The sequence below is a fragment of the Tyto alba genome, unplaced genomic scaffold (assembly GCF_018691265.1).
Source record: "Tyto alba isolate M040663 unplaced genomic scaffold, T.alba_DEE_v4.0 Super-Scaffold_6, whole genome shotgun sequence".
Taxonomy (NCBI): domain Eukaryota; kingdom Metazoa; phylum Chordata; class Aves; order Strigiformes; family Tytonidae; genus Tyto; species Tyto alba.
Genome location: NW_024881327.1, coordinates 2,548,179 through 2,573,484, shown reverse-complemented (window position 1 = coordinate 2,573,484; position 25,306 = coordinate 2,548,179). Strand labels below are relative to the sequence as shown.

The 25,306-nt window shown below is 41.7% G+C and overlaps 1 protein-coding gene and 1 long non-coding RNA gene across 2 annotated transcripts in view; one reads left to right on the top strand and one right to left on the bottom strand.

Moving 5' to 3' along the window:
• The first annotated feature begins 4,873 nt into the window (after positions 1 to 4,873).
• On the top strand, positions 4,874 to 6,983 carry LOC116959417. Its single transcript, XR_004405827.2, has 2 exons — positions 4,874 to 5,010; positions 6,091 to 6,983. It is a non-coding gene; the product is annotated as an uncharacterized LOC116959417 (long non-coding RNA).
• A 2,744-nt stretch (positions 6,984 to 9,727) lies between these two features.
• The window catches only part of NEK1 (NIMA related kinase 1), a 48,191-nt gene continuing 32,612 nt past the window's right edge, over positions 9,728 to 25,306 (bottom strand). The window contains 13 exon segments of the mRNA XM_042807835.1: positions 9,728 to 11,275; positions 13,350 to 13,482; positions 13,732 to 13,865; positions 16,013 to 16,224; positions 17,104 to 17,258; positions 19,923 to 19,991; positions 19,993 to 20,141; positions 21,106 to 21,188; positions 21,398 to 21,518; positions 22,070 to 22,255; positions 22,913 to 23,065; positions 24,125 to 24,359; positions 24,450 to 24,515. Of these exon segments, the coding sequence (XP_042663769.1) occupies positions 11,262 to 11,275; positions 13,350 to 13,482; positions 13,732 to 13,865; positions 16,013 to 16,224; positions 17,104 to 17,258; positions 19,923 to 19,991; positions 19,993 to 20,141; positions 21,106 to 21,188; positions 21,398 to 21,518; positions 22,070 to 22,255; positions 22,913 to 23,065; positions 24,125 to 24,359; positions 24,450 to 24,515 (1,710 nt within the window). The 3' untranslated portion in view covers positions 9,728 to 11,261.

Genomic DNA, 25,306 nt, shown 5'->3' with positions numbered 1-25,306 from the left:
TACTCTAATATCCCTCCATTCCTGATCACGAGATTGCAGAAGAAAAATTGGCAACTGGAAGGTAATAAAGCCAGAATATATTCCAAGGGTCCTAACAATACTTCTTGAGTAACTTCCTCCAGCAAAAACATGGCAGAATAAACAATCAGGGTATAATGAACTTGAAATGCCTTCCCCCTTTTGTTTTCATAGGACAAACTAACGATGTTTTGACTCCAGATAGTGTTGCACAACATGAAACATAGTAGTTTTAACCAAAATGCCAGGGTAATCCGGGCACAAGCTGTAACTTCATTTCTGGCATTTTTATTTTCAGTTTCCCAAGTGAATACTAGTGAGGACGTGGAAGTGTTTTTTAATCAGTTCTGATACACATCCACATACGCTGCCATCTCGAATGAGGTTAGTGCATTATAGCTGCTGCGGGAACCCTAACTCACTTGCACTGACTTTAGGAGGATTAAGTCAGGAACAATACTATTTTAATGCCATTTTTTGTATTTACTTGGCAAATACTCTTGTCAATTTAAAGTTTCCCATGGGAGGTGTCAAGAGGTCACTGAAATTTTCCTGGGCAAGGGGGTGAGAGTGGTTGAAACCTTGGCCTCCCTGCTGCTTCCTTCAGTGTTTTTCTTCATGTCATTATTGCTGTACTCGGCACTTTTCCCCCAGCTTCCATTAGAAGAGGGAGTGAGTGAATGTGAAAAAGTTAGTGAGAAGTGGAGGGAAGAAACACAGAGAAGGCTTCCCTGCTGTTTTATTTGGCTAATTCTAGGCCTTGGTAACAGTGGGCTTAGTCACAGAAAGTGAGCATATAGAATATATTGTCTAGTATGCACAAAAAATTCCCAGATGCTTTCAGCACTTTTTTTTTTTTTTTTTTTTTTCCCCAGTTCATTCTATTATTCTACACAGTCTTCTGTCCAAGGATCATAAAGCCTTCTGACCTCTCTGTTATCCTATGGCAAGGAAATACAGTTCCCTGAGGCTGAAAAAGCATCAGGGTTTGATTTCCAGAAATGAGGTACCTACAGTTTCAATGAACATCAGTGTAGCTGTGAGCGAGCAGCATATTTTTCAGACACCACTTATACAGAAATGCAGGACGGAGGGGCGGGAGAGACATTGTTTGCAAGGCCTCTGAATTTAACCTGAAAATACCTGAATTGAGGTATTGGACAGCTTTGTTAAAGCTAGTGACTGTAGGAAGGGATCTGACCTCTTTCATACTACGGATTACTGTGATCCCTCTAACAAGCACCCGTGGTTTATCATATGAGAGAACGAGCAATTTCACAATTACTAGATTTTTCAATCTATTTCAGTGATACATTTCTCATATTTTTAACTTCTGTAAGGTAGAATAAAACATCGGTGGGAAGTTTTGCCAGTAAGTGAAAACAAAAAGAGTGTTCAATAAGTACATTACAACTTGATTAATGCAAGATAAACATTATACACTACGCAGCTTCTGCTCCTCAGCAGGCCTATTTCACATTGTATGTTCATACATAAATTTCTCTTACTAACACTGCACAGTCTTGCACCATCCTTGACAGATGAGCTTTAGGAACTATTATGAAGCGGTTTAAGTTACAGCTCCATCTGCTATAAACCATCCTTCTGATGGAGACTGTTTTCATTGTGGCAGAATAAGCAGAATGGAAGATGTGTTCATATCCTCACCAACTGCAGCTCAGAGTCTGCTGACTTGGCTCAAACCCTTTTTCTCAGCAGTTTAATCAACAACGCTATGCTTTGTGCTGAGGCAGGAGGGTGGGTGCACATTTCATTCTGCTGGTCCTGATAATCATCAGCAGAAGGAAAGAATCATAGAATCAGTCACAGAATGGTTTGGGTTGGAAAGGACCTTAAATACCATCTAGTTCCCACCCCCTGCCCCGGGCAGGGCCCCCTTCCCCCAGCCCAGGGGGCTCCCAGCCCCGTCCAACCTGGCCTTGAGCCCTTCCAGGGAGGGGGCACCCACAGCTGCTCTGGGCACCCTGGGCCAGCGCCTCACCGCTATCACAGGGAAGGATTACTTCCTAATATCTAGTCTAAATCTGCCTTCTTTCAGTTTAAGGCTGTTAGTGCTCATCCTATCCCCACACCCCCTGATCCAGAGTCCCTCCCCACTTTCCCTGTCCCCCCTTTAAGCTCTGGGAGGCTGCTCGAAGGGCTCCCCGGAGCCTTCTCTTCTCCAGGCTGAACCCCCCCAACTCTCTCAGCCTGGCCTCATCAGGGAGCTGCTCCAGCCCCCCCAGCATCTTTGTGTCCCTCCTCTGGACCTGCTCAAGCAGCTCCGTGTCATTCTGCTGTTGGGGGCCCCAGAGCTGAACAGGGTACTGCAGGTGGGGTCTCATGACAATGGACTAAAGGGGGAGAATCCCCTCCCTGGCCCTGCTGGCCACGCTGCTCTTGCTGCAGCCCAGGACACGGGTGGCTTTCTGGGCTGTGAGCACACACTGCTGGCACACAGTCAGTTTTCCATCCACTGATACCCCCAGGTGCTTCCCTGCAGGGCTGCTCTCCATCCACTCCTCACCCAGCCTGTATTTGTGCTTGGGATTACCCCGACCCCCAGGCAGGACCTTGCACTTGGCCTTGTTGAACTCCATGAGGTTCACATGGGCCCCCCTCTCCAGCCTGCCCAGGCCCCTCTGGATGCCACCCCTGCCCTCCAGCGTGTCAAATGCACCACATAGCTTGGTGTTGTCAGAAAACTTGCTGAGGGTGCACTCGATCACACTGTCCATGTCGCCAACAACAACACAGGTCTCAACACTGACCCCTGAGGGACGCCACTCATCACTGCTCTCCATCTGGACATCGACCCGTTGACTGCAACTCTTTGAGTGCAACCATCCAGCCAACTCCTCATCCACCGAGTGGTCCACACATCAAACCCATGTCTCTCCAATCCAGAGACAAGGATGTCATGCAGGACAGTGTCAGATGCTTTGCACAAGTCCGGGTAGATGACATCAGTTGCCCTTCCCTTATTCACTAGTGCTGTAAACCCATCATAGAAGGCCGCCAAATTCGTCAGGCCTGATTTGCCCTCAGTGAAGCCATGTTGGCTGTCACCAATCACCTCCTTATTTTCCATGTGCTCTAGCATAGTTTCCAGGATGATCTGCTGCATGATCCTCCCAGGCACAGAGATGAGGCTGACTGGCCTGTAGCTCCCCAGGTCCTCTTTATTTCCCTTTTTAAACATGGGGGTTATGTTTTCCCTTTTCCAGTCAGCAGGAACTTCACCATAGTGCCACAACTTCTCAAATAAGATGGATAGTGGCTTAGCCATTTCATCTGCCAGTTCCTTCAGGACCCTCAGATGCATCTCAGCAGGTCTCATGGACTTGTGCACCCTCAGGTTCCTTAGATGCTCCCGAACCTGCTCTTCTCCTGCAGCAGGCAGTTCTTCATTCTCCCAGTCCCTGCCTTTGCCTTCTGCATCTTGGGCGGTGTGGCTGGAGCCCTTGCAGGTAAAGACTAAGGCAAAAAAGTCATTGAGTGCCTCAGCCCTCTCCATGGCCTTGGTGACCAAGTCTCCCTTTTCCTTCTGGAGAGGGCCCACATTTCCCTTGTCTTCCTTTTATCACCGCTGTACCTATGGAAGCTTTTTTTGTTGCCCTTGACTCCCCTGGCCAGATTTAATTCTATCAGGGCTTTGGCCTTCCTAACCTGATCCCTGACTGCTCAGATGGTTTCTCTGGATTCCTCCCAGGCTACGTGCCCTTGCTTCCACCCTCTGTAGGCTTCCTTTTGTGTTTGGAGCTCCTTGTTTTTGTGTCCAGAAGCAGCTTGTTCATCCATGCAGCCCTCCTGGCATTCTTGTCTGACTTCCTCTTTGTTGGGATGCATCGCTCCTGAGCTTGGAGGAGGTGGTCCTTGAATACCAACCAGCTTTCTTGGGCCCCTCTTCTCTCCAGGACTTTATCCCATGCTACTCTGCCAAGCAGATCCCTGAGGAGGCCAAAGGCTGCTCTCCTGCAGTCCGGGGTAGCGAGCTTGCTGTGCGCCCTCCTCGCTGCCCTAAGGATCTTGAACTCCCCCATTTCATGGTCGCTGCAGCCAGGGCTGCCCTTGAGCTTCACGCTCCCCACCAGCCCCTCCTTGTTGGTGAGAGCGAGGTCCAGCACAGCACCTCTCCTCACTGACTGCTCCGTCGTTTGGAGAAGGAAGTCATTGACAGTGCACTCCAGGAACCTCCCGGACTGCTTACGCATTGCACTGTCGTCCCTCCAACAGATAGCAAGGTGGTTGAAGTCCCCCATGAGGAGCAGGGCTTGTGAACGTGAGGCTGCTCCTATTTATCTACAGAGGGCTTCATCCTCTTGGTCTTCCTGGTCAGGTGGCCTGTAGCAGACCTTCACTGTACCATCTCCTGTTCCTGCCCTCCCCCTAATCCTGACCCACAAGCTCTCCGTTGGTCCCTCACCCATCCCCAGGCAGGGCTCCATGCGCTCCAGCTGGTCACTGACGTAGAGGGTGACCCCCACTCCTCATCTCCCCTGCCTGCCCTTCCTAAAGAGCCCGTACCCTTCCGTTCCAGCCTCCCAGTCACAGGAGCCACCCCACCACCCCATGATGCCGATGAGATCGTAGTTCTGCAGATGTGCACGTAGAATACAACAGACTGCTGAGAACAGGAGCGTCTTAACAGATCACAGTGGGATTTGACTCAAGCTTTAAGTTTTGCAGGGAGGAGGGAGGCCTTACGACCGTGCTCACCCATGCTTTGCTATTGTATGTATGGCTAGATACTGGTATGTACGGTGGAAAATGAATTGCTACTGATCTGAGCAGACTAGTTACTGTAGTATCGCTGCGTGGTTGGCAAAGGTCACAGGCCAGGACTGAACTGTGCTCCCTTTCCCAGCTGGCAATGCTTAACTCCGCTGCCTGTCAGAGTCAGAATTTGCTGGAGTCTCCTCCCAGACAAACAAGATTGCCCAGTGTAGAGAAAGCAAGCGGTGATCCGAGGAAAGGAGACACTGCAGCGAAGTAAGTGAATACAGGGGGTTAAGTCATTCAGGACACCGTGATCTTTAACTGATGTACTAAAGTCCCCAGTGGGACAGGATATACAGTTCAGTGCAATCAGGCTTTTCAACAGCTGAAAACAAATGCTATATTATTAATAGCTAAAAATCACATTAGAGATGTTTTACTGCTGTGGAAATAATTCTCCGTATATGTTTACTAACAGTAAAATACAGATCTACTAAATAAGGTGTTAAAACTATTAAGCGCAGGAAAATAAAACACGCTAATATTTCTTAGAATCAAAAAGGCATAAAAGTATGTCCAGTGTTAAGTCCAAATTTACTGAGAAGCTCAACTGCCACAATCTTCACCTTTTGATTTCCTCTTACAAAGTTTGAAGAACAAGACTAAACTACTCCAAACTGCTGTGTGAGTTATCAAAGCCAGTGTCGGTGGGAAAGGATCAGCTAGGCGCACCACAATCGTGGCAAATTAGATGCATTTTATTACTGCCCTAGAAACATCTTTATCAAGAGCTGTTACAGCTTAATACAGAGGAGGGAACAGTTTAGAGGAAGTCCAACAGCTACAGCAGTTTGTAAAAAGGAGACTGACTGACCCTTTGAGCAGTGGTCGTGTTGGGATAGCTCCACAGGAGACACAGCTCTAGCTCGTCATTAATGGCATCTCAGGTGTTCTGTCTTCTCTGTATCCCCATCAAATGAATAATTTGTTCAGAAAAAGGCTGTGTACCTTACTTGTGCAAAACTACTCTGATACCATTTTAAATAGTTCTAGCAGCAGTAGAACAAACAGCAGTGAGACCTCTCGGCTGCTGATGGGGAAGGCGACAGAAGGAAAAAATTGCATCCCTGAAGTATTGCTTGAGATCAAAAGTTGTATTAAGAGAGCCAGAACTGCAGAGTTCTTGCCTAAAATTTGAATCCGGGGCAATTTGATCCTATCTTGAAGATACGGCAAAAATGCATACCTCATCCCTTCCCCTGGAGAAGGGATTACTGCCAGGACTGTCTGCTGCAGGACACAGCAACAGTTAGGGGTATGTCAAGGACCTGATTCCCATCCCATTTTCCTCAGAGCACGCCTGCTTGAGCTTGAGCCACAGCGCTATTTAAAACCGAGCCGTATTCTCTCCTGGCTGACTACAGTCCCCGAGGGAGCAGCCACCAGCCAAGCAGAGGGGACTCGTGCGGCGCCCCGGCCTCACACTTGATACAGTCAACCTCAGGGATGACTTGCGGAGGAACCGTCACAGCCATCCTGGAACGAAGCAAATGCTGCCCCGCGGGGGTTTTCCCACCGTGCACCCCGCCTGGTACGGGCTCTTGTTGGGCAGTGAAAAAGCTCTCCGGGTCTTTGGCTCTGTGAGCTTTTAAACTGTATTGTTAAAAGGAGAGCTAACGGAATTAGCTAAATCCCGTGTTGGTTTAAAAATGTCTCGGAAATGAAACCTGGGAGAGTGCACCAGATCAGAGGTGCTCACGACAAACAAATTAGCAGGAGCAGCCGAACTCCTATATATGTCTCACAAGTAACTACAAATCTATCTTTACAGAAGCAGCTCAGTTAAGTTTTTAGTTGCTGAAGATATGTTTTTAAGACTCTTGCACAAGCCAACCGTTCAAAGTTATACCATCTGAATTGATGAACTCATCAGCTCAGCTGGAAAGCACATCAACTGGGAAATGCATCTGAAGTGCATATTGCATTAACACACAAATTTAATTTAAAGGAAGAAGCGCTTTATGGATTTTAAAACTAGTACTTAAGATCTGCAGATTGCTCCATCTCAACTACCGTGATAAAAATAGCAAAATGGTCTAGGAACGGTGACTGCTGGTTTCTATTTTATGCTAAATTTTAGTCTACATGGCTCATGAATGAACAAGTGTTAAAATAAGGTTTGAGAAAGCACACAGTTAATTGGGAAGATAAATGTTTAAAAGGATTAAAAAAATCAAGTGTTGCTATTTCTCTTTGGTTTCTCACAGTCAATGAAGTTAAGTAAAGGCGAGGTTCATTTGAGCCTTGGTGAGGCGCGTTTAGTGGAGAGGCAAAAGCCAAACCAGTGACTTAGCCAGGGGCACACTTCTGCCCTACCCAGGGAGAGGACTGATGGGGAGTCCACCCCTACACAGCGTCATAACCGGGCTGAAAGTGTCATATTTTAGTTCAATTTACGTATAGTCGTTTGGGGAACCTGGGCATACTGTGCCACGGCCCTGTCCCCAGGAAAAGGGGGTGCAAGGGCTGCACGGCTGATAGGAGCTGGGAAACTGAGCTCTAGCTAAAGGCTTGAGTAGGTTCTATGTGTCTCTCTACGTTTTTGATTCGTAAATTGTTGGTGAATAACAACGCTTAGTAAGCGTCCGGAGATTTGCGTTTACGTGTCGGGTGTTCAGAACGTGGCCAGGCACAGGGGAACGCTGAGAAGCCCGCGGAGCTCCGCCGTTGCCACGCCGACCCCGACTCGCCGTTTGGCACGCCACGTGGAGTGGGCCGGGTAGCCCCCCCACGTCCCCACGCCAGGGGCCACCTCCCGCAGGGGCTGGCACCCGCTGCCAGCCCCGCCCCCGGGCCACGCCCCCCGCCCCCGGGCCACGCCCTCCGCCCCCGGGCCACGCCCCCGCCCCCGGGCCACGCCCCCGGGCCACGCCCCCCGGCGTTCTGCTGCCACCTGGCGGTGGCGCGGCGGCCCGGCAGCCCCAGGCGGGCTCTGGGCTGTCGCTGCTCAGGGCTGGCCCGGGCGGCTCACGGGTCGGCGCCGGCCTCTAAGGCTGTCAGAGTCCTGAAAGGGTGTCGTTTCCCCTCCAAACAATCGTGGGAAAAAAAAAAAAAAAAAAAAGAACAGCCTCACGACAGTATCGTGTACGTTTTCAACAGTAGTTAGGCAAGGCTGTAAAGCTTCGGAACGAAAGCGACTGCGTGTTTTGAATAAATGCGCGTTTCCGCACAGAGCGCGAGGGAGACGGAGGCGCTGAAAGCTGACACACGGCATCGATAAATGCGGCAGATGCCTCAAGGGCACGGCCACGTGTACGCTGGGACGCTGGTTCAACCAGCTGTTTGCTGACCGGACCACACAGGCGTCCGCGAGCCGCTTCGGTTCGCGCTGCCCAGGCAGCCGATGCGTTTTCCCGAAGTACCTTCCCCTTGTAACTCCAAATAACGGCGCTCGGCAAACAGAAGAGCAAAAGCCCCTTTAGGCTCTGCTCTCGGGAACCGGCTGGAGGCAGCCGGGCTCGGGGTGGGCTCACGGCACCGCATCCCCCGAGAGGGAAGCGGGGGGGGGTCCCGCTCTGCCCCCGCCCCGGGTCTGGCTCCTGCCCGGTGCCGCTCACAAAACCCCCGAGGAGCCCGTGGAGGTTGTCACGGAGGGGGAGCCGGGAGGCTGCGGGCACCTCGGGTTTGGTTTTTTAGGGGGGGGCAGTTTTTAGGTGTGGTTTTCTGTTTGTTTGTTTTTTTTTTGTTTTTTTTTTCCTCCTTCTTTTTTCAAGATTCCTCCTCTGAACTACTGTTGGATTAAGGGGTCAAGAAGAAAGACTGAGGACGGGGACATAAAATGAAATAGTTTACAGAGTGTGTTTCGTGCCAAACCCACCATTCTATATATCTTAATTTGCTACTAGAATTACAACAGAAAATTCTTTATAGTGGATGTAACATGAATACAAGCCAAACGCTCAGCTAATTCATACAGACCACTAAATTGTGCTGCTCACATGTCCTTCATGTTGTTATAGCATCCATTTAAACAGAGATTTAAAATTTCAGCATCAATTTAAACAGAGATTTAAATAGAAATAGAAAGCATCAATGTAACATATATAGATTAAAAATATAGATTTTAAAAAATAAATAGCATCAGTTTAAAATTTCAGCATCAATTTAAAGAATATCTAAAATTTCAGATAGAAGTATTTCTTTAGCACACATATTTACTGTGTCAGTTATGTATTAGCTCTTGAAAGGTATCAAGGCTATCCAGTGTTGGGCAGTAGGTTTGAAGGTGGTTCTTGAAAAGCTGTGCACAATCTATACATCTTTGTCAATTCATTCATTGATAATAAGCTCTATGTCTGTAAAGCTTGAAATCTGCAGATTATGTCCATTTTCTCACCAGAAGCAAGCCAGCACACTGGCTAAGAAGAACGTCAATAATGCCATGATTTCAATTTAAAAAGAACTAACCCCTCCCCAATTCAACTGCAGTAAGACTGTATCAAAACCACGGAGCACACAATATACCAGCTGGTACATTTTCTCCTTTCCACGTGGCTAACCTGTATTCTTTTAAATCTAAAGGCTTTGGGCCCTCCCTTCCCCCAAAAGGTGGGCAAGGCATGGTTTGAAAAGCAAACCTGAAAGAATGAAATAATGCGGACTCATTCTTTGTTAAAGTCTTTAGAGTGTATTTGCTAAATGTCATGGGCAACGTAGCTCATGAGGACCATCCCTCTGAAGAGATTATTCATCAGTGAAAAGGGGAATGGAAAAGAGGCCTCATGAAAAGCCCCAAAGTTTCCTGTGGGAAGTTAAAAAAACAACCCAAACAACAAACCACCCACCCACCCACTCCAAAAACAAAAAGAAGGGGAAGAAGACAAGCAGCATAGGACAGAACTGGCACTATTTCCAACAATGATAATACTTCCTCTTTAGATGAAGCAAGATGTGTTTAATCAAGTGAAGAAGGACATATTAAAAAAATATATTAAAGGCATTTATGATTATTAATTTTATTCTGATCACAGGTTGCCAGGATACAGCTTAACTAGAGTAAGTTTGGTCTACCTTTAAGAATTGGATGTGTTTAAAAAAACTAACACTTTTCTGTGGGCAAAACTTTAATTAAACACCACCGTAAAACAACTATACAAAAATCATGTACATATTTTGACAGCTGTAAATAATATATATATATATATACACACACTTGATTTTACTTTGTGGAAAATAAACTTTTGACAGGTTTAGGCTGGGACTAGCTGTAGCTGAAAAAAAAAAAAAAAAACCAAAACCAAAACCAAACAGTAAATCTGTTTTTCTCCAATAGGGCAGTTGGAAGTTTGACAGTTCATTACATTTGTAACAAGAGACTTACTATATGGGTGAGCCAGTACAGCTGTTCCAGAGATGATGACTGGAAAACAATAGCATACCTAAATTCTGCTCTGTATGGTACTGCTTTTACAGGAGGAACAAGGAAATGTGCATCAGAAGAAACTTGCTTTTTCTTTCAGGGTGGTGGAAATCAAGCTACAAAACATAAGCCCAAAGATGACAAGTGTTACATAGCTCTCATGCCTGCAGTATTTAATTCTCCCCCAAGGCTGCTGGAGCAGCGAGTGTAACAGTCAGAATTTAAAAACAAACTGGGAAGACAGCACTTCTTTCAATTCAGCAGCATACTGTATTATCACTAACCAGATTCTGAAATTCAAAAGAGCTAATTACTTGGGATGTTGGGAAAGGGAAGAGGAAGAAAAATATCGGGGAAAAAAGTATTCCCACTCCCCATTAATTTTACAATCTCAAAAACCCCAAGACATTTCAATGACTGAATTACCAGTGTGCCTTGATTTAGAAACACCAGTAAGATATTTCAGATGACACTGGTTAAAAAGTGGGAGAAGCCTTCAGCTTCAAAATACAATAATTTCTTTATTAAGAAAAAAAGTGAAATACCGAAACTGGACGACTAGATTAAGATGCTATTAAAATACAACCACGGGGGTCAGTAAAAGTGAAGAAATTTCTTGACGTAAGTACACAGGGAGGCTGTTTCAAGTACACAAGTGAACAGCTAGATGTGGGGACTTCCACAACACGGCAATGCTTCCAGTTGCTTAACCATACCAGCCAACTGTTGATATGGCAGAATTGTTTTACATTAATAGGTGTCAGTTTTGTATCAGAACATCTACAGGTACTCCTGTCTATATTTCTTTTGGAATTGGAGAAATTACAGGCTTTGGGGTTTTTTGTTTTGTTGTTGTCTCTTTTTTTTTTTTTTAATTTCGGGCATCTAATATTTAACGAACACATATGCAAGTACACACAAGAGAAGTGTATAGGTATTTCAGTTTTAAAAGGCATGGTTTCCCTCTTTCATACAATCAACATTCATTTTTGAAGTCTTGCTTCTCCTGCCCCGTGTTGCATTCTCCACTACAGTTTGTTACTCAGCTGTGCAGACTTCAAACACTGATGTGTAGCATGGCATTAAGGAATCTCCTGAGTCAGCTTTATTCATCATTATCTGTAAAAAGCAGGAGAGACAGGGTGAAAAGGAGCGACGAGCACACGCACAAAAATCAAGCTGGGGTTACAAAACAAACTAGAAACCACAACGCAGGAATTCACTGAGCCAGTCACCTCATTGGTGACTGCTGTCAAACCTGCCTTGAAAGCACTGTGTGTGCAGATGTTGAACACCACGTCATCTTTCTTGGACTAGAGATGGAACTACCTTAAATTCTCAAGTGGCCTGCTTCACGTAGAACAGTCCTCTTGCTAAAGAGCAATGTAGATTTTTCACTAACTTTTCTATTTGAAGAGTATGAAACTTTTGAGACAGCAGCCCATGAACATGCCTCTGGCACTTGTCCTCTATGCACCTTTATCAGCACAGGAGATTTTCTTTAAATGTCTACATTTAAAGAACTACTTTAAACGTCATCCTTTATGTGCTTTGGTACTAAAGTACCACATGTACTTTAAAATGTCTGAAGTGCAAAGAACTACTTTTCCTTTACATTTCTGCATGCTAACACAGATGTTTAAAATACAGAACTAGAGCTGAAGCTATTGAAAACGGCCTTGTTCATCGGCATTTTGCAAGATGAAGGTCAACTCATTTTAAAAGGATTCACTCAGACAGCAGCTTACAATTTGCCAACATTTCAGCACGTTATCATTTAAGCCTTTTAGTACTAGTTTTAAAAATACCCTTAGGCAAAGTGGTAAGCAAGAGGAACTGGTAACACTGTAGTTACTGCTTTCTTCTCGTTCTGTACTTGCCAGTCCTTTCGACAGATGAAAAAATGGACTACTACAACGTATCTTTCCAATTATGTCACTGAATTAATAAACTCTAGTTGAAAAAAGTATTTTTCAGACACTTTTCTGTCATATTTCTATAAGACAGCATGGAAACAGCATGGCACTAGTTATTCTTACTGAGTGGTTCTGTATCAGTAGCGAAGACAAATTGGGAGAATGCTAATTTGTATTAGAATTTAAGAAAACTACTACTTTTTTTTTTTAATCTAGTTTTTACGACTTCCTCCCCCAGGCATTTACATAGAAAAACCATGGAGAAAGCCATAATCTTATTTGACCCTTTATTCACTGCTATTACAATGCATCTGGACAAGAATTAGAAAGATGCAGAAAGTAGACATTGGTTAACATGCATTAGAATATTTTTCTCAAAACTGAAATACATTAAATAGTCATCACCGTACATGTTTCTAAAGCCAATATATAATGCTTCTGACTTCCATAAAAATTTAGAATTTAGGTTTGGGGGGTTTTTTTGGTTTTGTTTTTTTCCCCTCTCTCTCTCTCTCCAGTAAAGACTTTAATCACTGGAAGTCTAGAATTAAATAACTGCAGCTAATTTTCTTACATGAGAGAGAAAAAAAAAGACAGACACCAACCAAACCATTTCTTATTGACCATGGTCTGTGTGGTATTTCATAGTGTGACCCTAAAAGATCTTGGAACTGTCCGTCTGCCTAGTAATCTGTGCTAAGCTAGGCAGGGCTCCCAAGGAAGATGAATTTTCTTCGTGTATTACTAAGCCACCTGAAATCTAAGATGGATGGTACCTCCACATCAAGTTCTTCTGAAAAATTACAAATGTAGGACAAAGAGCCACATGAAAGTTTGTTTTTAGAAAAGCAGTGATACTGCAACCCTTTAAAAGTAGAGTTTTGGGAAGAACAATATTCTTTTTAGCTAAGAATTCATTAATTCTTAAGATAAAATTGTTTTTAATTCGGGAAGTTTTACTCTAGACTTCCATCTTCCCAAACTCCGTAACTACAAAAATTGAAGAATTATTCTGCACCTTTCGTAAGACAACGGCTGGTACAGCTGGCAGTCCAGGTACACACTGTTAAATGAGAGTGGTCAGCAAGCTTAATCAAAGCTCGCCACGTTTTGTTGCAGGACTAAAAACACCCTTTGTGAGAAAAATTATTTTTATCTATTTAGCTCATCAATGTAACCATGCACAGGTATGTTTTAGAAGTGTATTAGAACCTACTGCACATGGCCAAGAAATAACACAGGGGGCAAGATGTAACTGCCAGGTACAGTGAGATCACCTTCTTGGTAGGCTCCGTCTGCCATTACTAGGTGAAGTATTTTGGCATACAGGTGTTTGTGTTCATTTCCAAGAACAGTCTGAACTATGGTTGAACAAATATCAATATTTTCATCTTCATCTTCGTGTATGGCCTAGGAGAAGGAACAAAAATTAAAATGGCCAAAATAAAAACGGGTATAAAATTGAATAGTTCAAATTTATTAAATGCAAATCACGGTTAAACCCAAAGTTTAATCCACTGGCATGGCATTTTCTCTGTTAGTATCAGTGTGTAGAAACAGAATAAAGACTGAAGAGAGAAGCATTAACTCTAGTCACACAATGCCATTAGTAAAGTAAACAGCCCTAGGTACTTATTTCTTAAAATATTTTCCACAAACCTTTATTTTCTCATAAACTTCAATGAATTTATCAAAGCCTATTTCCTGTTCCAGGTTATATCTCAACTCTTCCAAATGGCTGAAGATACTATCACATTCTTCACATTCACTGGCAATCTCTCCATCACTATTATCTACAAAGCAAGAAAACAACAGTAAAAACCCCTCAGCTCTCCTACATTCATGTTGTTACTACGTCCCCCAGCTTGATACCCACACAGATCTCTGAACGGAATGAAAGCAAGCAAACTCAGGAGCGCTGGACGATGTTGGCAGATGATCTCAGCCATCTCCAAGGCAGCTGGAACAGTCCCTTTCTTGACAAGAAATAAATTCTGAATCCAAATGGGAAGTTTCTAGCTATCTCCTCTAAATCCCTACTCTGACAGTTAGCCATAAGGGTATTCACACTGAAGGAAAACAAAGGATGACCTTACAGCAGACTTTTGTTTAGCAAAGCAATGTTAACAGGTCAAGCTCCACGTAACCACTCCACACATTTTTGAGGTGGAACTGATAAAAGGGTTCGGTGGCTGTCCCACACTAGGGAAAAGAGCTCTTTAGTAGAGCAGCTGTCTTCTAGCAGAAAATGAGGACATGTTCATTAAGAATCAGTTATTTAATTTCTGCACTGGGGTGCACCCTGTTCCATGGGGCGAGGCTGATCCAACACAGTACTAATTCAGCGACAGAGTTCCTCGTTCTTCTGTGAGCGCATCCTCCTTTGTGTAGCAAATTCAGTGTGCCAGTTGGTGCAGCAAGGTATGTGAGAGAAATCATCAAGATGATTTTGCCTACTGGCTACAGAAACCTTACAAATAGGTTTAACAGTCAAAAGTTAGGCAAGTTTAACAAAAAAAGGATGTATTTTAAAATACAAGATAGAATCCAGTTGTAAAATCCTATTATAAAAATGCAAACTGCTTTTGCCCATGGAAAATACTTCCTTAAATAAGTATCTGAATTATGAAAGGACTTATCTACCCAGGGAAAAAATACACAACTTTTGATAATGTAAGTTCTGAAATCTAAAGTCTTAAAGAAAAACAACATATTATTGCCTGGCAGCTCGCACACTTTGTGAGTTATTATTAAAACTCCACTACTTTCAGTTCCTGTATATGACAGGTATAATCCTGGCCAAATCATAGCCCTGATTCAAGTATCAAAAGTCACAGCAGTAAGAGATTATCACTGAAATAAAAAGAAGAGTTACATATGGGTTAAAAAAAAAAAAAACCAACACATTAGATGACTTGTAATCCTGTATTTAACTTCTGGATTTTGAGCAGATTTGGTTTCAAGTTCTGTCTGTTCCCCTAAGTTTTGAAAGCCTTCTGCCCACCCCCACCAACGAAACCTGCAATTCTTACTAAGTATCATGAATCTAGAAGGTGGGACATCGGCCCCAAGTGCCATAATGCTTGCAACAGCAGAAGCACAGAAACAGACGGTATTCTGAGTTACTAGTGGGTAACATCAGCATCGTCAAAAAATGAAAGATATTACCTAAGTTTGCTTTACCTTAAAAATACTTACTGGGATGTATTATATAGATAATATCTTACAGGGATATTCATAGATTTTCAGTTTCAAATTGTCTTCGATAAGCCAAAATTATACAAAAGCTATGTTTGAGATTAGTTATTGATCTTCTACATCCTTTTACACCTATATTTCTAAATGCACTTTACTTCTCCGGAGGAGTAAAATACTTCTATTTCAACCAGAATTTAAGAAACAGAACTGAGGCTTCAGGACACCGTTGTGTATAGCTAATGCAAAATGCTAACAGTAGTAAGAAATCTTTCTGTCTTTAGTTTGACTGCATTAGTAGCTATTTTGGGCTAAGGACAAGGTTAGTAATTTCATGTTCTTTTTGACTGCCTGTTAAATTACTTAATTGTAATGTAAGCTGGATTCCAGATACTCCAGTCACATCAACTGCTATTTCTTTTTCACCCTTCACTGCAGTCATGAATTATTCAAAATGTGCACACAGACTCCGATCTTTGAAGACAAGTTTTAGACAACTAGAGAAGTGACTTATCACTGCCTACACCAATAGCCAGCATTTAATTTGCAACACTGAATGCTGCTTAGATGATGACCTTAACTTTCAGAAAGTCTGAATATTATCTGATTTTTCTAAAACGTCTGTATAAAAACTATTAATTAGAGATTTATTCCATTATAAATACACAATACAAAAACGTTATTCTGTGTTTGAATTGTTAACATCAATAAATAACTTATAAAAGAGATATAATAGAAATTATACCTGACTGCCATTCTTCATTAAGCGCACTTTCACTGCTGGGGTTATTTTCATCTCCTTCATCCAGCTCTGTACCGTTTGTTAGGCATTCCATGACGTTAGCCTTTAAAGTAGACTCTTCCTCTTCACTGAATTCCTCACTAGGCTGCTCCCTAAGCAACTGTTCCATTGAGGCCCGGAGTTCCTGCAAATCTGTGTCTGCCTCCCCAAACATACTGAAAGAAAGTGATATCAAGTTAATTAAAACTTTGCAAGACAAACCCTGTAGGAAGAGTTCGTTTCATTTGTTAAGGCAGTGTAGCTGGAGGCAAAAAAAAAAAAAAACAACCAACAAAAAACCCTCCACAAGCTAAAGGACACAAGTATTTGTGTCATCAGGCCAACATGATTACAGCACTGATACCACTACATCACGCAAGACACAGGGAACAAAGGTTAACTAAACACACACCAGACTGTTTTGTAAAGAGATCATGATAGGTCCTCAATTCAACTGTATTATTAAGATATTTTCAAAATCTTTGTATTCATGAACTGTTATGGGACCCTGGCAAGTATAACCTTCCCAATCCAGATAAAAATGCATCTGGAGCAAAAAGAGATCTAGGTCTCATCCGAATAGATACACCAGACCACCCGAGGTGCAGGGAACAGTCAAGAGCCATCGTCAGATTTTGAAGCCCCTGAAAGAATCTGTGGTACTTGAAGGACATTCTGATACAGCAGTAGAGAAGACAGATGAGCAAAATTCCCAGAACATATGAAGGAAGGAAAGAATCAAGAAATCTTTATTTCTAAAAGAATGGTAGCCATCAACTTTGATCTGCTTCAGCAGAATGCAAGGTGCGGAAGCCAGACAGAACAGCATCTTGGATGGGATTTGGAAAGGACATCCAGACAGCTCTTGTAAGCAGTACATTAGCTTCTCATTTCTCTGCAATAAGACTCAAAGCAAATGATGATCCAATACAGGATTTTTTAAATTTGGGTAAAAACCCCATGCTGACATACCGTGTATAATTGTTGGTGTCTAACCAAAAATATTCTTGACCTAAGATGCCCGTTAAAATACTTGATAAACTTGATACACTCACATATCCTCAGAATCAGAGTGTCCTTCTTTGGCTTGCTCATCTTCCGTATCATCTATTTCAAGATTATGTTGATGCTGCACATCCGCTACACTGGGAACATCAACTAAAGTTCTGTACAGTTTGCAAAGATCCGGGAGCGAACACGTTCGCAGCATCTGCAAAGGTAATAAAAAGTCTGTTTGGTAACAATACTGAAGACAGTCTGAGGTTACAAAGTACTTTAAAATGAGATTTTTTGGGGCCTTTTTCATTTGAAGATCAATTTCAAAACAACAATGTGTCTAGCACAGATACTCTATTTGTTGGAAAGTTTAATATCTTGAATTTTGCCTCTCTGCCTAAAGGAAAGCATTCCTTCTGCCTTTATGGGTTACAGTGAATGAAAAGCTTTAAGAACATTAACTGACGTACAGATCCTTGTTTTGGGCAGATTTTTTCATTACCTTGATGGCTATATCTAAAGAAAATGAACACTGCAGTAGATAATAATAATAATAATAATAAATAATAATAATAATAATAAATGTGATAATAATAAATGTGATAATAATTTAATAATATAGATAATAACATATATGTGTAATTGCTTACAATATGTCAGTCACAGCTTAGAACAATTTAAGTAGCTGACAAAAGAATGGGTTTTTAAATGACATATTGTTTCTCTAGGTTGGTCATTATGGTATATCCCAAAGGCAGTTCCATAGTATTAGAAATAGGTTTAAGAAATATTACAAAGAAGTTCAAATTACAACAGTGATTTGTTGCAATGTAAATAAAGCAACAGGGAAACAAAGTAATGGTTTGCTCAGTCATCTACCAGATCTCTTTTTTAAGAGCCACCCCCAAAAATTACTAAATATTCACCATAGTGGTAGTAAAACAAGACCTGATCTGCACTAAGGTTTACCAATGAGCCTCACTTTCCTTCAGCATAGTCTTGAATACATGCATGTTCAGTGTTTGCTCCTAATGAACCCCCATAAATTTTAATTGAAAAAAAAAAAAAAAAAAGAATTCTTCAGCTGCAATTTATATGAGCACAGTCTATTCACATACATGCTCAAATATCAAATCTGTCAGCACATGACCAGAATATTATTGCCATCAAAGCAGTAACCACCCTTTTTGAACACTCCTACCAAAGTAACAGAACAGTTAGAAGACGGACTAGCTCATCATTTGAAAGTTTTGAGTTACTCTGAAAAATGCTTTTCCTGTTAGCCCACTTCTGTTGGCACCCAGACCTGCCTACAGACAGGACACTAACTCTGTCTGCCCTGCTCCCTGCTGAAGGTTTCCTCCGTTTCTGGGTAAGAGCTGCAGCAGAGGTATACTTGGCAAATTCCAGAAAGTTACATTTGCCCATACTGCAAAGCAGTCCTGAATGTCCTCTTGTTGCAACCAAACGTGGAAAGGGAATTTTCCTCTCTTTTGTTAAGTCTGCTGCAGCAGTAACAACACCACATCTGCTGCTTCTCTCCAAGCTGTTATCATGTAGAGCTCATCTGGTACCGCGTTAACAATTCTGTGACAAACACTCATGGCCAAAACACGTGCCAAATACGCAGTAACGAGTGACAGACCGAAGCAGTTCATACTGATACACTGAACTTCATTATAAAGCATCATTTCCATCCCTTTCTAAATCTGATAAGGGTACAAAGAATGTTCATCTTCCCCCTACTCACAAATCAGCTTTTCTGTAATCATGGTCCAACTGCCAAACAACTTCATAACCTACAGAAGTTAATGACAGACTAACTCTTGAGGAAACAAAATTAGTCATAAATCCATTGATGTGAATATATGGATCTGTGAAAACAGATACAAGCTTGTCAAGAAGCCTTATTTTCCCAGATGCAAACAGCACTATCCCTGATACGCCTCCTAGCAATGCATCAACCAATAGGTGTGATTCAATAGTCAATTAACCATCAACAGTGCAACTTCTTTCACGCACTCACAAAAAAAGTCTGGGAGTCAAAAGAAGAAACATTCCTCTTTACCTGGCATTCCCATCACCTAGGAAATCCTTTACTCCATATTGACTGAATGCAGCAACACAGGAGTGCAAGTTTCCAGAGAACCCTTGCCACCATCGTATCTCCAAAAAGCAGTTGCTCTTTTATGCACTTTCCACTTTAGAACCCAGGCAAGTACTGCGTGTAATTTAAGAAGTCTATTTCATCTACTAATTCCATACCTATTATTGAAATATTTTCAATTCAAATCAAAACTGCGTTCCACCATCCTATGCTCATTGAGCTGCCGCTCAACCCTATGTAACTGCTCAGGAAACACCCTGGAGAAAGCAGTTAGTTCCATTCAATCTTCTTCAGTCTTCCTGCTTCACAGCCAGACCTGTGCTAGGTGGTTAAATCCTACAGGAAAAAACCCAATCACTTGGTTGCCAGAAATGACAAGATACCTTTGCTGATCTGTTCAGTGTTTATGTTCGTGATGGCAAGGCAGTGATAAGTCCGAAAAATTGCACAAAAGGGAGAAAGCAGACAGAGGAAGTTAGGAATTTCCTCATGAACTCCCTCAGTTATGTTTCAGAGAAGCAGTGGCATTCCTCCACAAACACCTGGACGTAGAATGCTGAACGGTGAGACCCGAGACTCTCGCTGCTGCGCGGGTCCTGCTGATACAGTGACCGCAGTGCCGTCGTACCGCGGGGCAGAAACGGCTAGACACATACAGACACCTGCCAAAACAGTTATGCCATCTGTTCTGGCCTCATTCAGCCTCAATAAGAAAACAAGAATATTACTATAGAAAAACAAATATTGCTTTTTAGTTTCTTTTAAACTTGCCTTTGGGTCGTTTGCATCAAAAAGACCTGTAGAAAGTCCAATCAACAATGAACTTTTGCCTTTTTTTTTTTGCTGGTGATATGGAACGTGAACGAGGTACAAAAGGCTCTTCCTGTGAAGACTGAGCTGACAGAACTGGTGAAGCCGTCGGTCCAGCTGTGGGCTGTATTATCCTCTGGAATAAGGGTTCAGGTTGCAGAGAGTCACCGGAACAAGTTTCTGATATGGTAAAAGAAAGCCTGTTACAAATCTAAATAGATTAAAAACCCCAAGGTCATAAGCAAAAGGTAACTTAAGTGAATAAACCTAACTCATTTCTATTGTACGATTAAAAGGGAAAATAGATAGCACTGTCAAAGTATTAACATCTCTTTGGATTACTTTAGCAAATACATTATAATGTAAAATTCTCCCATTTGAACTTTTTTGAGAATATACAGCCCTCAGGTATAGCCTGCTCTGTTCTCATGCCTTCCAGCTTCTCATTATCCAGTCCATGCCTGAAATTACGGTGTCATCCATTTTCATCTCTTGCTTCCTGCCTTATACTAGATTTCTTTGAAGCTACCTCAACATAATTCGCCCAAACACCGGATTAAAAAAAACCAGCTTGCTTAAGGCACCCATAAATAAGATGCAATAGTATCACCAATGATACTTGACGGTATTGCCGATGTCTTTTCTATTCTGCTGTAAAACATGCAGACCTTCTGAAGTTACTTCAAAGGCCTCCAAGAGCAAGCAATTCTATGCAATAAAGATACAAGATGATCATTAGCAGCTGCTTAAAACATGTTTTTATCCAAGCTGCAGCTCAGTATTAATCTGAGATGTCTGTAAAAAAAAGCAATACTTTATTTACACTTTTATCGAGTAAATAATCAGATTTCATAACATGCTAAATAGTAATTTTAAAACGTAACATTCAGAGATTTGACATTCACTTGTAAGTATCAGCATGGGCCACTGCCTGGCTCATCTGTGCATGGTTTCTTCCAAAGTGGCAAAAATAACACCCCCAATTTGTCTTCCTAATCCATCAGAAACTTCCTTTTTAGAAGTATGAACTTAAAAATAAAATTAAGATCAGAAAACCTGCTCTTTTGGGGTTAGTGAAGAAGTGAGAGGGATGGCTCAAGTACTCCATACTGCCAGCTACAATAAACAAGAGACTTCGACTGACCTTCTGGAGCTTCCTGCTGTGGTTGCACCTTGTCAAGCACTAATTTCTCAGCAGCTGCCTCATTTCTCCTGTCACATTGTGCCCTATTATAAAATACCACATCCAGGGGAAACACCAGGTAAAGACAGTCATTAGTCTACTGAAGAAGTCACCAAGTGCAGTAAAATTAACACGTCAGACAAGCAGTGAAGCTTTAGCTAAGCTCAACATTTTAACTGATGTATCTAAATCCTACTCAGCTAAAGCTAGTTGTTTGAACTGGAGAGGGAGGGATCAGAAGCCGAGTACTTACTTGTCCTCTTTCTCTTTTACCCACACTTCATTAACAGTGATGGGAAATTCCTTAGGCTCCTTACTCTGGTGCTTTTTATCTTCTGTTTCTTCCAACATCTCTGCTTCCAAATCATCAGGCTCTAAAGTTAATAAAGTCATGTACCTCATTAAAAATTAATCCCAGCCAAAAAGACAGGAGAGGCTATGCATTTTAAGATTACACTTAAATCCTTCAGCATTACTAATTTTCTGCATTTTGCAGAAACAACTGAAGTTTTGTAACCCCAGAGCTAAAAGTTTGTTTCTGATACAAGAAAGGTATCAGAAGCTGCAGCAAACTAAGCCTTCTAAAAACCTCAGTAATGTTCCCCCAGACAGAAAAGATTCCAGCACAACTGATGAGAAACAAACAAAAAATCCCCAACAACAACAAAAAATTCGAAGCACTTCAGAATTCCGCTTGTATTCTAGAAAGTTTTCGATAAGCGCATGAAAGCTTTCTGGAAATTTACAAAGTACATTAGTGAATCAAATTACAACAGAGGCATTGAAAGCACTTGGTCCCACCTAAAAGGTGCTAATAAGGAACTGCACATTACTTATGGGAAGATACAGAAGTGTACAGGATCATTACTTCCCTCACTGAATTGGAAAACAGACTGTAATTAGAATTACTAATGAAACGACTTACCATCCAGCATAATAGGTCTCCTCTGCACCTGGGCAGGTCCAGCTCTTTGAAATTCTTCTGGTACAGCCATGTCAGACTCTGTGACACCAGCTGGTACTGAAGACTGAGCTCCGACGGCAGGAGGAGCTTTCTCTTCCTTCTCCTCTAATGAGGACCGATGATCTCCTTCCAGAAGTTCTGCAGTACCTAACACAAAATTATTCTATTATTTAAACTCTTTTGGCACAGTTTGATAATAAACTACAATGTGGCTACAAGGCAAGTTGAGAATTTTTGTTTCTTTAAAGGATAAACCGAGTAGAAAAGCTTGTATACTTTTACTATAAGTGCTATGAAGAAAAAAGCTAGAAATACTAAAATTTGAATTTTACCTGCTACATTATCATTAGTACAAGTTTATGCTTGGAATAAACATAAGTCCTTTTGTCATTGGAAAGGACAAAAAGCAGGAGTTGACCAGAAAAAAAAAAAAAATCCACTGACACAGTAAGTCACATGCTAACAAGGTTATTATAGGACCTACTGAACAGAATATTCAGTTGATGACATAATTTAAAAAAACCATACTTGTTACTATTAATAAGCAAAGTCCAAGACTTCTCAAAGCAGTGAAGATCCTTCCCGTCCAGCACATCCTTCTTAATTTCTTACCAAGTCTGAAATACTCTGGTGTCTTTCAGTATCAGCTCGTGCTGACATTTAGAACTGAGGCAACACCCCAAAGTGGAAAGCAAGAATGAGGATAGAATAAGCTTCTATGACTTCAAAATTGTTCTCAGTGAACAAACTGGCAATCTGGCACTTCCTACACTTCCAGTGTAGATAACTACCAGCTGTGCTTACCATTTACTACGTCTAGTTCCTCAAGTAAGTCAGTTTGCAGCTGCAACTCTGCTTCTCCTAGGATCTTCAGGACAGAATCTGTAGGGCTTTTGCCCCAGACTTTCCTGTGGGGTTCACCAATATCTAACCTAATTACTTCCCCCAGAGTTTGACCTGTTGGACAGAAACACAAATACAGAAACTTTTTGAAATTAGAAACTTGTATCCACTTTCTATGTAATAAACAACCAACCAACCTCCACAAAACTAAAAGCCACAAAGCAAGAACTTGTGTCACCTCATCCCAAGTCAGACAGCCTAAAGGCTGTGCTCAGAAGTCTGCAGTTTGTCTTTTGCCAATTTCATTTAGTAACAGGAGTTATTCAGTGCCAGTTAACATCTGCAACTTAAGAGCAGCAGGAGATTTTTGCAGCAATTCAGGCACTCTAGAAGAAAACAGTATGAGACATGTTTAAAACTGGCATGAGACCGTCTTAACTTTACCGGAAATGTGAAACTAGAAAGTCTCCTGTCCTGCTATCCTTTGACATTTGTTTCTGCTATTTCTCTCTTCAAGGAAAACTGAGGATATAAAGCAACAAAGAATAGAGCAAAAGAAGTTTTCTGATCTTTTAACTTCCTAGCTGTGTAAACCTACTATGCTATGAAGCAAATCTGTCACATTCTCAATTATTTACCTCTGCAGCATGAAACAGATCCTTAATAAGACACACTGAAACCAGGAAAAAGGTCTTCCACCCACAAGACCAGAGAAAGCAGATGAAAAATAGGTTTGATTTAAAAAAAGAAAAAGAGTGCAATAAGACTAACAGATAGAAATTGAGAAAACCCTGTCTTTATCATCCTACTGATAACATAAAAGGATCTTGAAGTTAAATAAGAAACTTTCATGTATCTTAAGTGCTTTTTATTCTTTTCATTAAATTAGTGCCTTCTAAAAAGATATTTACAAAGAAAGTAACCGTGCATTTAATTGGGTAACTATTAGTTGAAACTGGGAAGTTCTTAGTTGAATCTCCTGCAGGCCATTTAATTACTCAGCCTGTGCCTTACTCCTTATCCCAGGGAATACATAACCACTTCTTTTTTAGAAGCAGGTGACACACAACTGGTAACAAGACAATACTAATAAAGAGCACTTGCTCTATAGAATCAGACACTACACATGGTAAACTGATTTACTGTTGTCACGGTGACAAAAGAAGTACTTACGGTCTGTTCCAGAGAGAGAATCTTCCATTGATAACTGAGCTAGAGGAACTACCAACTCAGATGCCCCAGATTCCCATTTTTTGCGATCTCCTAGAAGTGGATGGTCACCTTCTTGTTGCTCCTTACCATCTTCAGACCTGGCTGATTCAGAGGTATTTTTACACTCCTTTTTTCCTATCTCATCTTCCTGAGCTTTCAGATTTTGATTTAATCTTCTCAGTATTTCTCGTTTATTCTGAAATAAGGGCCAACATATATCACTTAAAGTAGTACTTTTCTTAAAAGGAAAAGAAAACAAACTGAAACTGAATGCCATATTACATACTTGCACTGCAAAATCTGGCTTTTTTATTTCCTCCTCAGCTTCCTGGATAGCAGTTACATTTTCATCCTTCAAGTCCAAGAAGCATGAAATACAATGTAGAAAAATATGTCAGAAAAAAAAAAAAATCTTCAAAATATTAATAGATGCAATTGTGAAAAAACACCTCTAAAACCTTTTAATTGACAACTGTAGATAGACTGAAACAGAATGTATGATACTCCTGTGTTTATGAGGCTTTTCAAAGACAGAATTTTAAAGGCAGCTTCCATCTTTGAACTGTTCACTGTCTGAAACCGGTGAGCAAATGAATCTGACTCAGTTTAAGCAGACAAGTTCAGAGAACAAAAGATGTAGAGATAAAGGTAGATGCAACCTTTACAGCAAAATGTCACCAAATTCCAATGCTAGAAATGAGTAATCCTGTAATAGAACAAAAAAGTGGTGAGGATGGAATCAAGGAGCACCTGTAAAGAAGAGCAGAAGGTAAGAGAGACAGCTTTAGTGATATGTAAAATAATCAAACTAAAAATTGAAGGCAAAAATGTATAACTCATAAGCTTTGTGTACAAAGCTTGGCTTCACCAGCTCCCGTTGCTCTGTGTGTTAATTGGCAGTCGGCCATAGTCACCATCTTGTATTAGTGTAAGACAAGCTATCCACGTGGAAAAAACGTGCTGATGATTTAAGTATTTGTCAAAACATGATCTTCTTATTTTTCCAGCTATCAACTGATATTTTTCAGCGTATTACGTTTTATATACATTATTTAGCACTAAGTTTCACTATATTCCAAGAGTTGCAGCCTTCAGAGTTTTATACAGTACATAATCTCACGCTACACTGAAATCTAGATATAA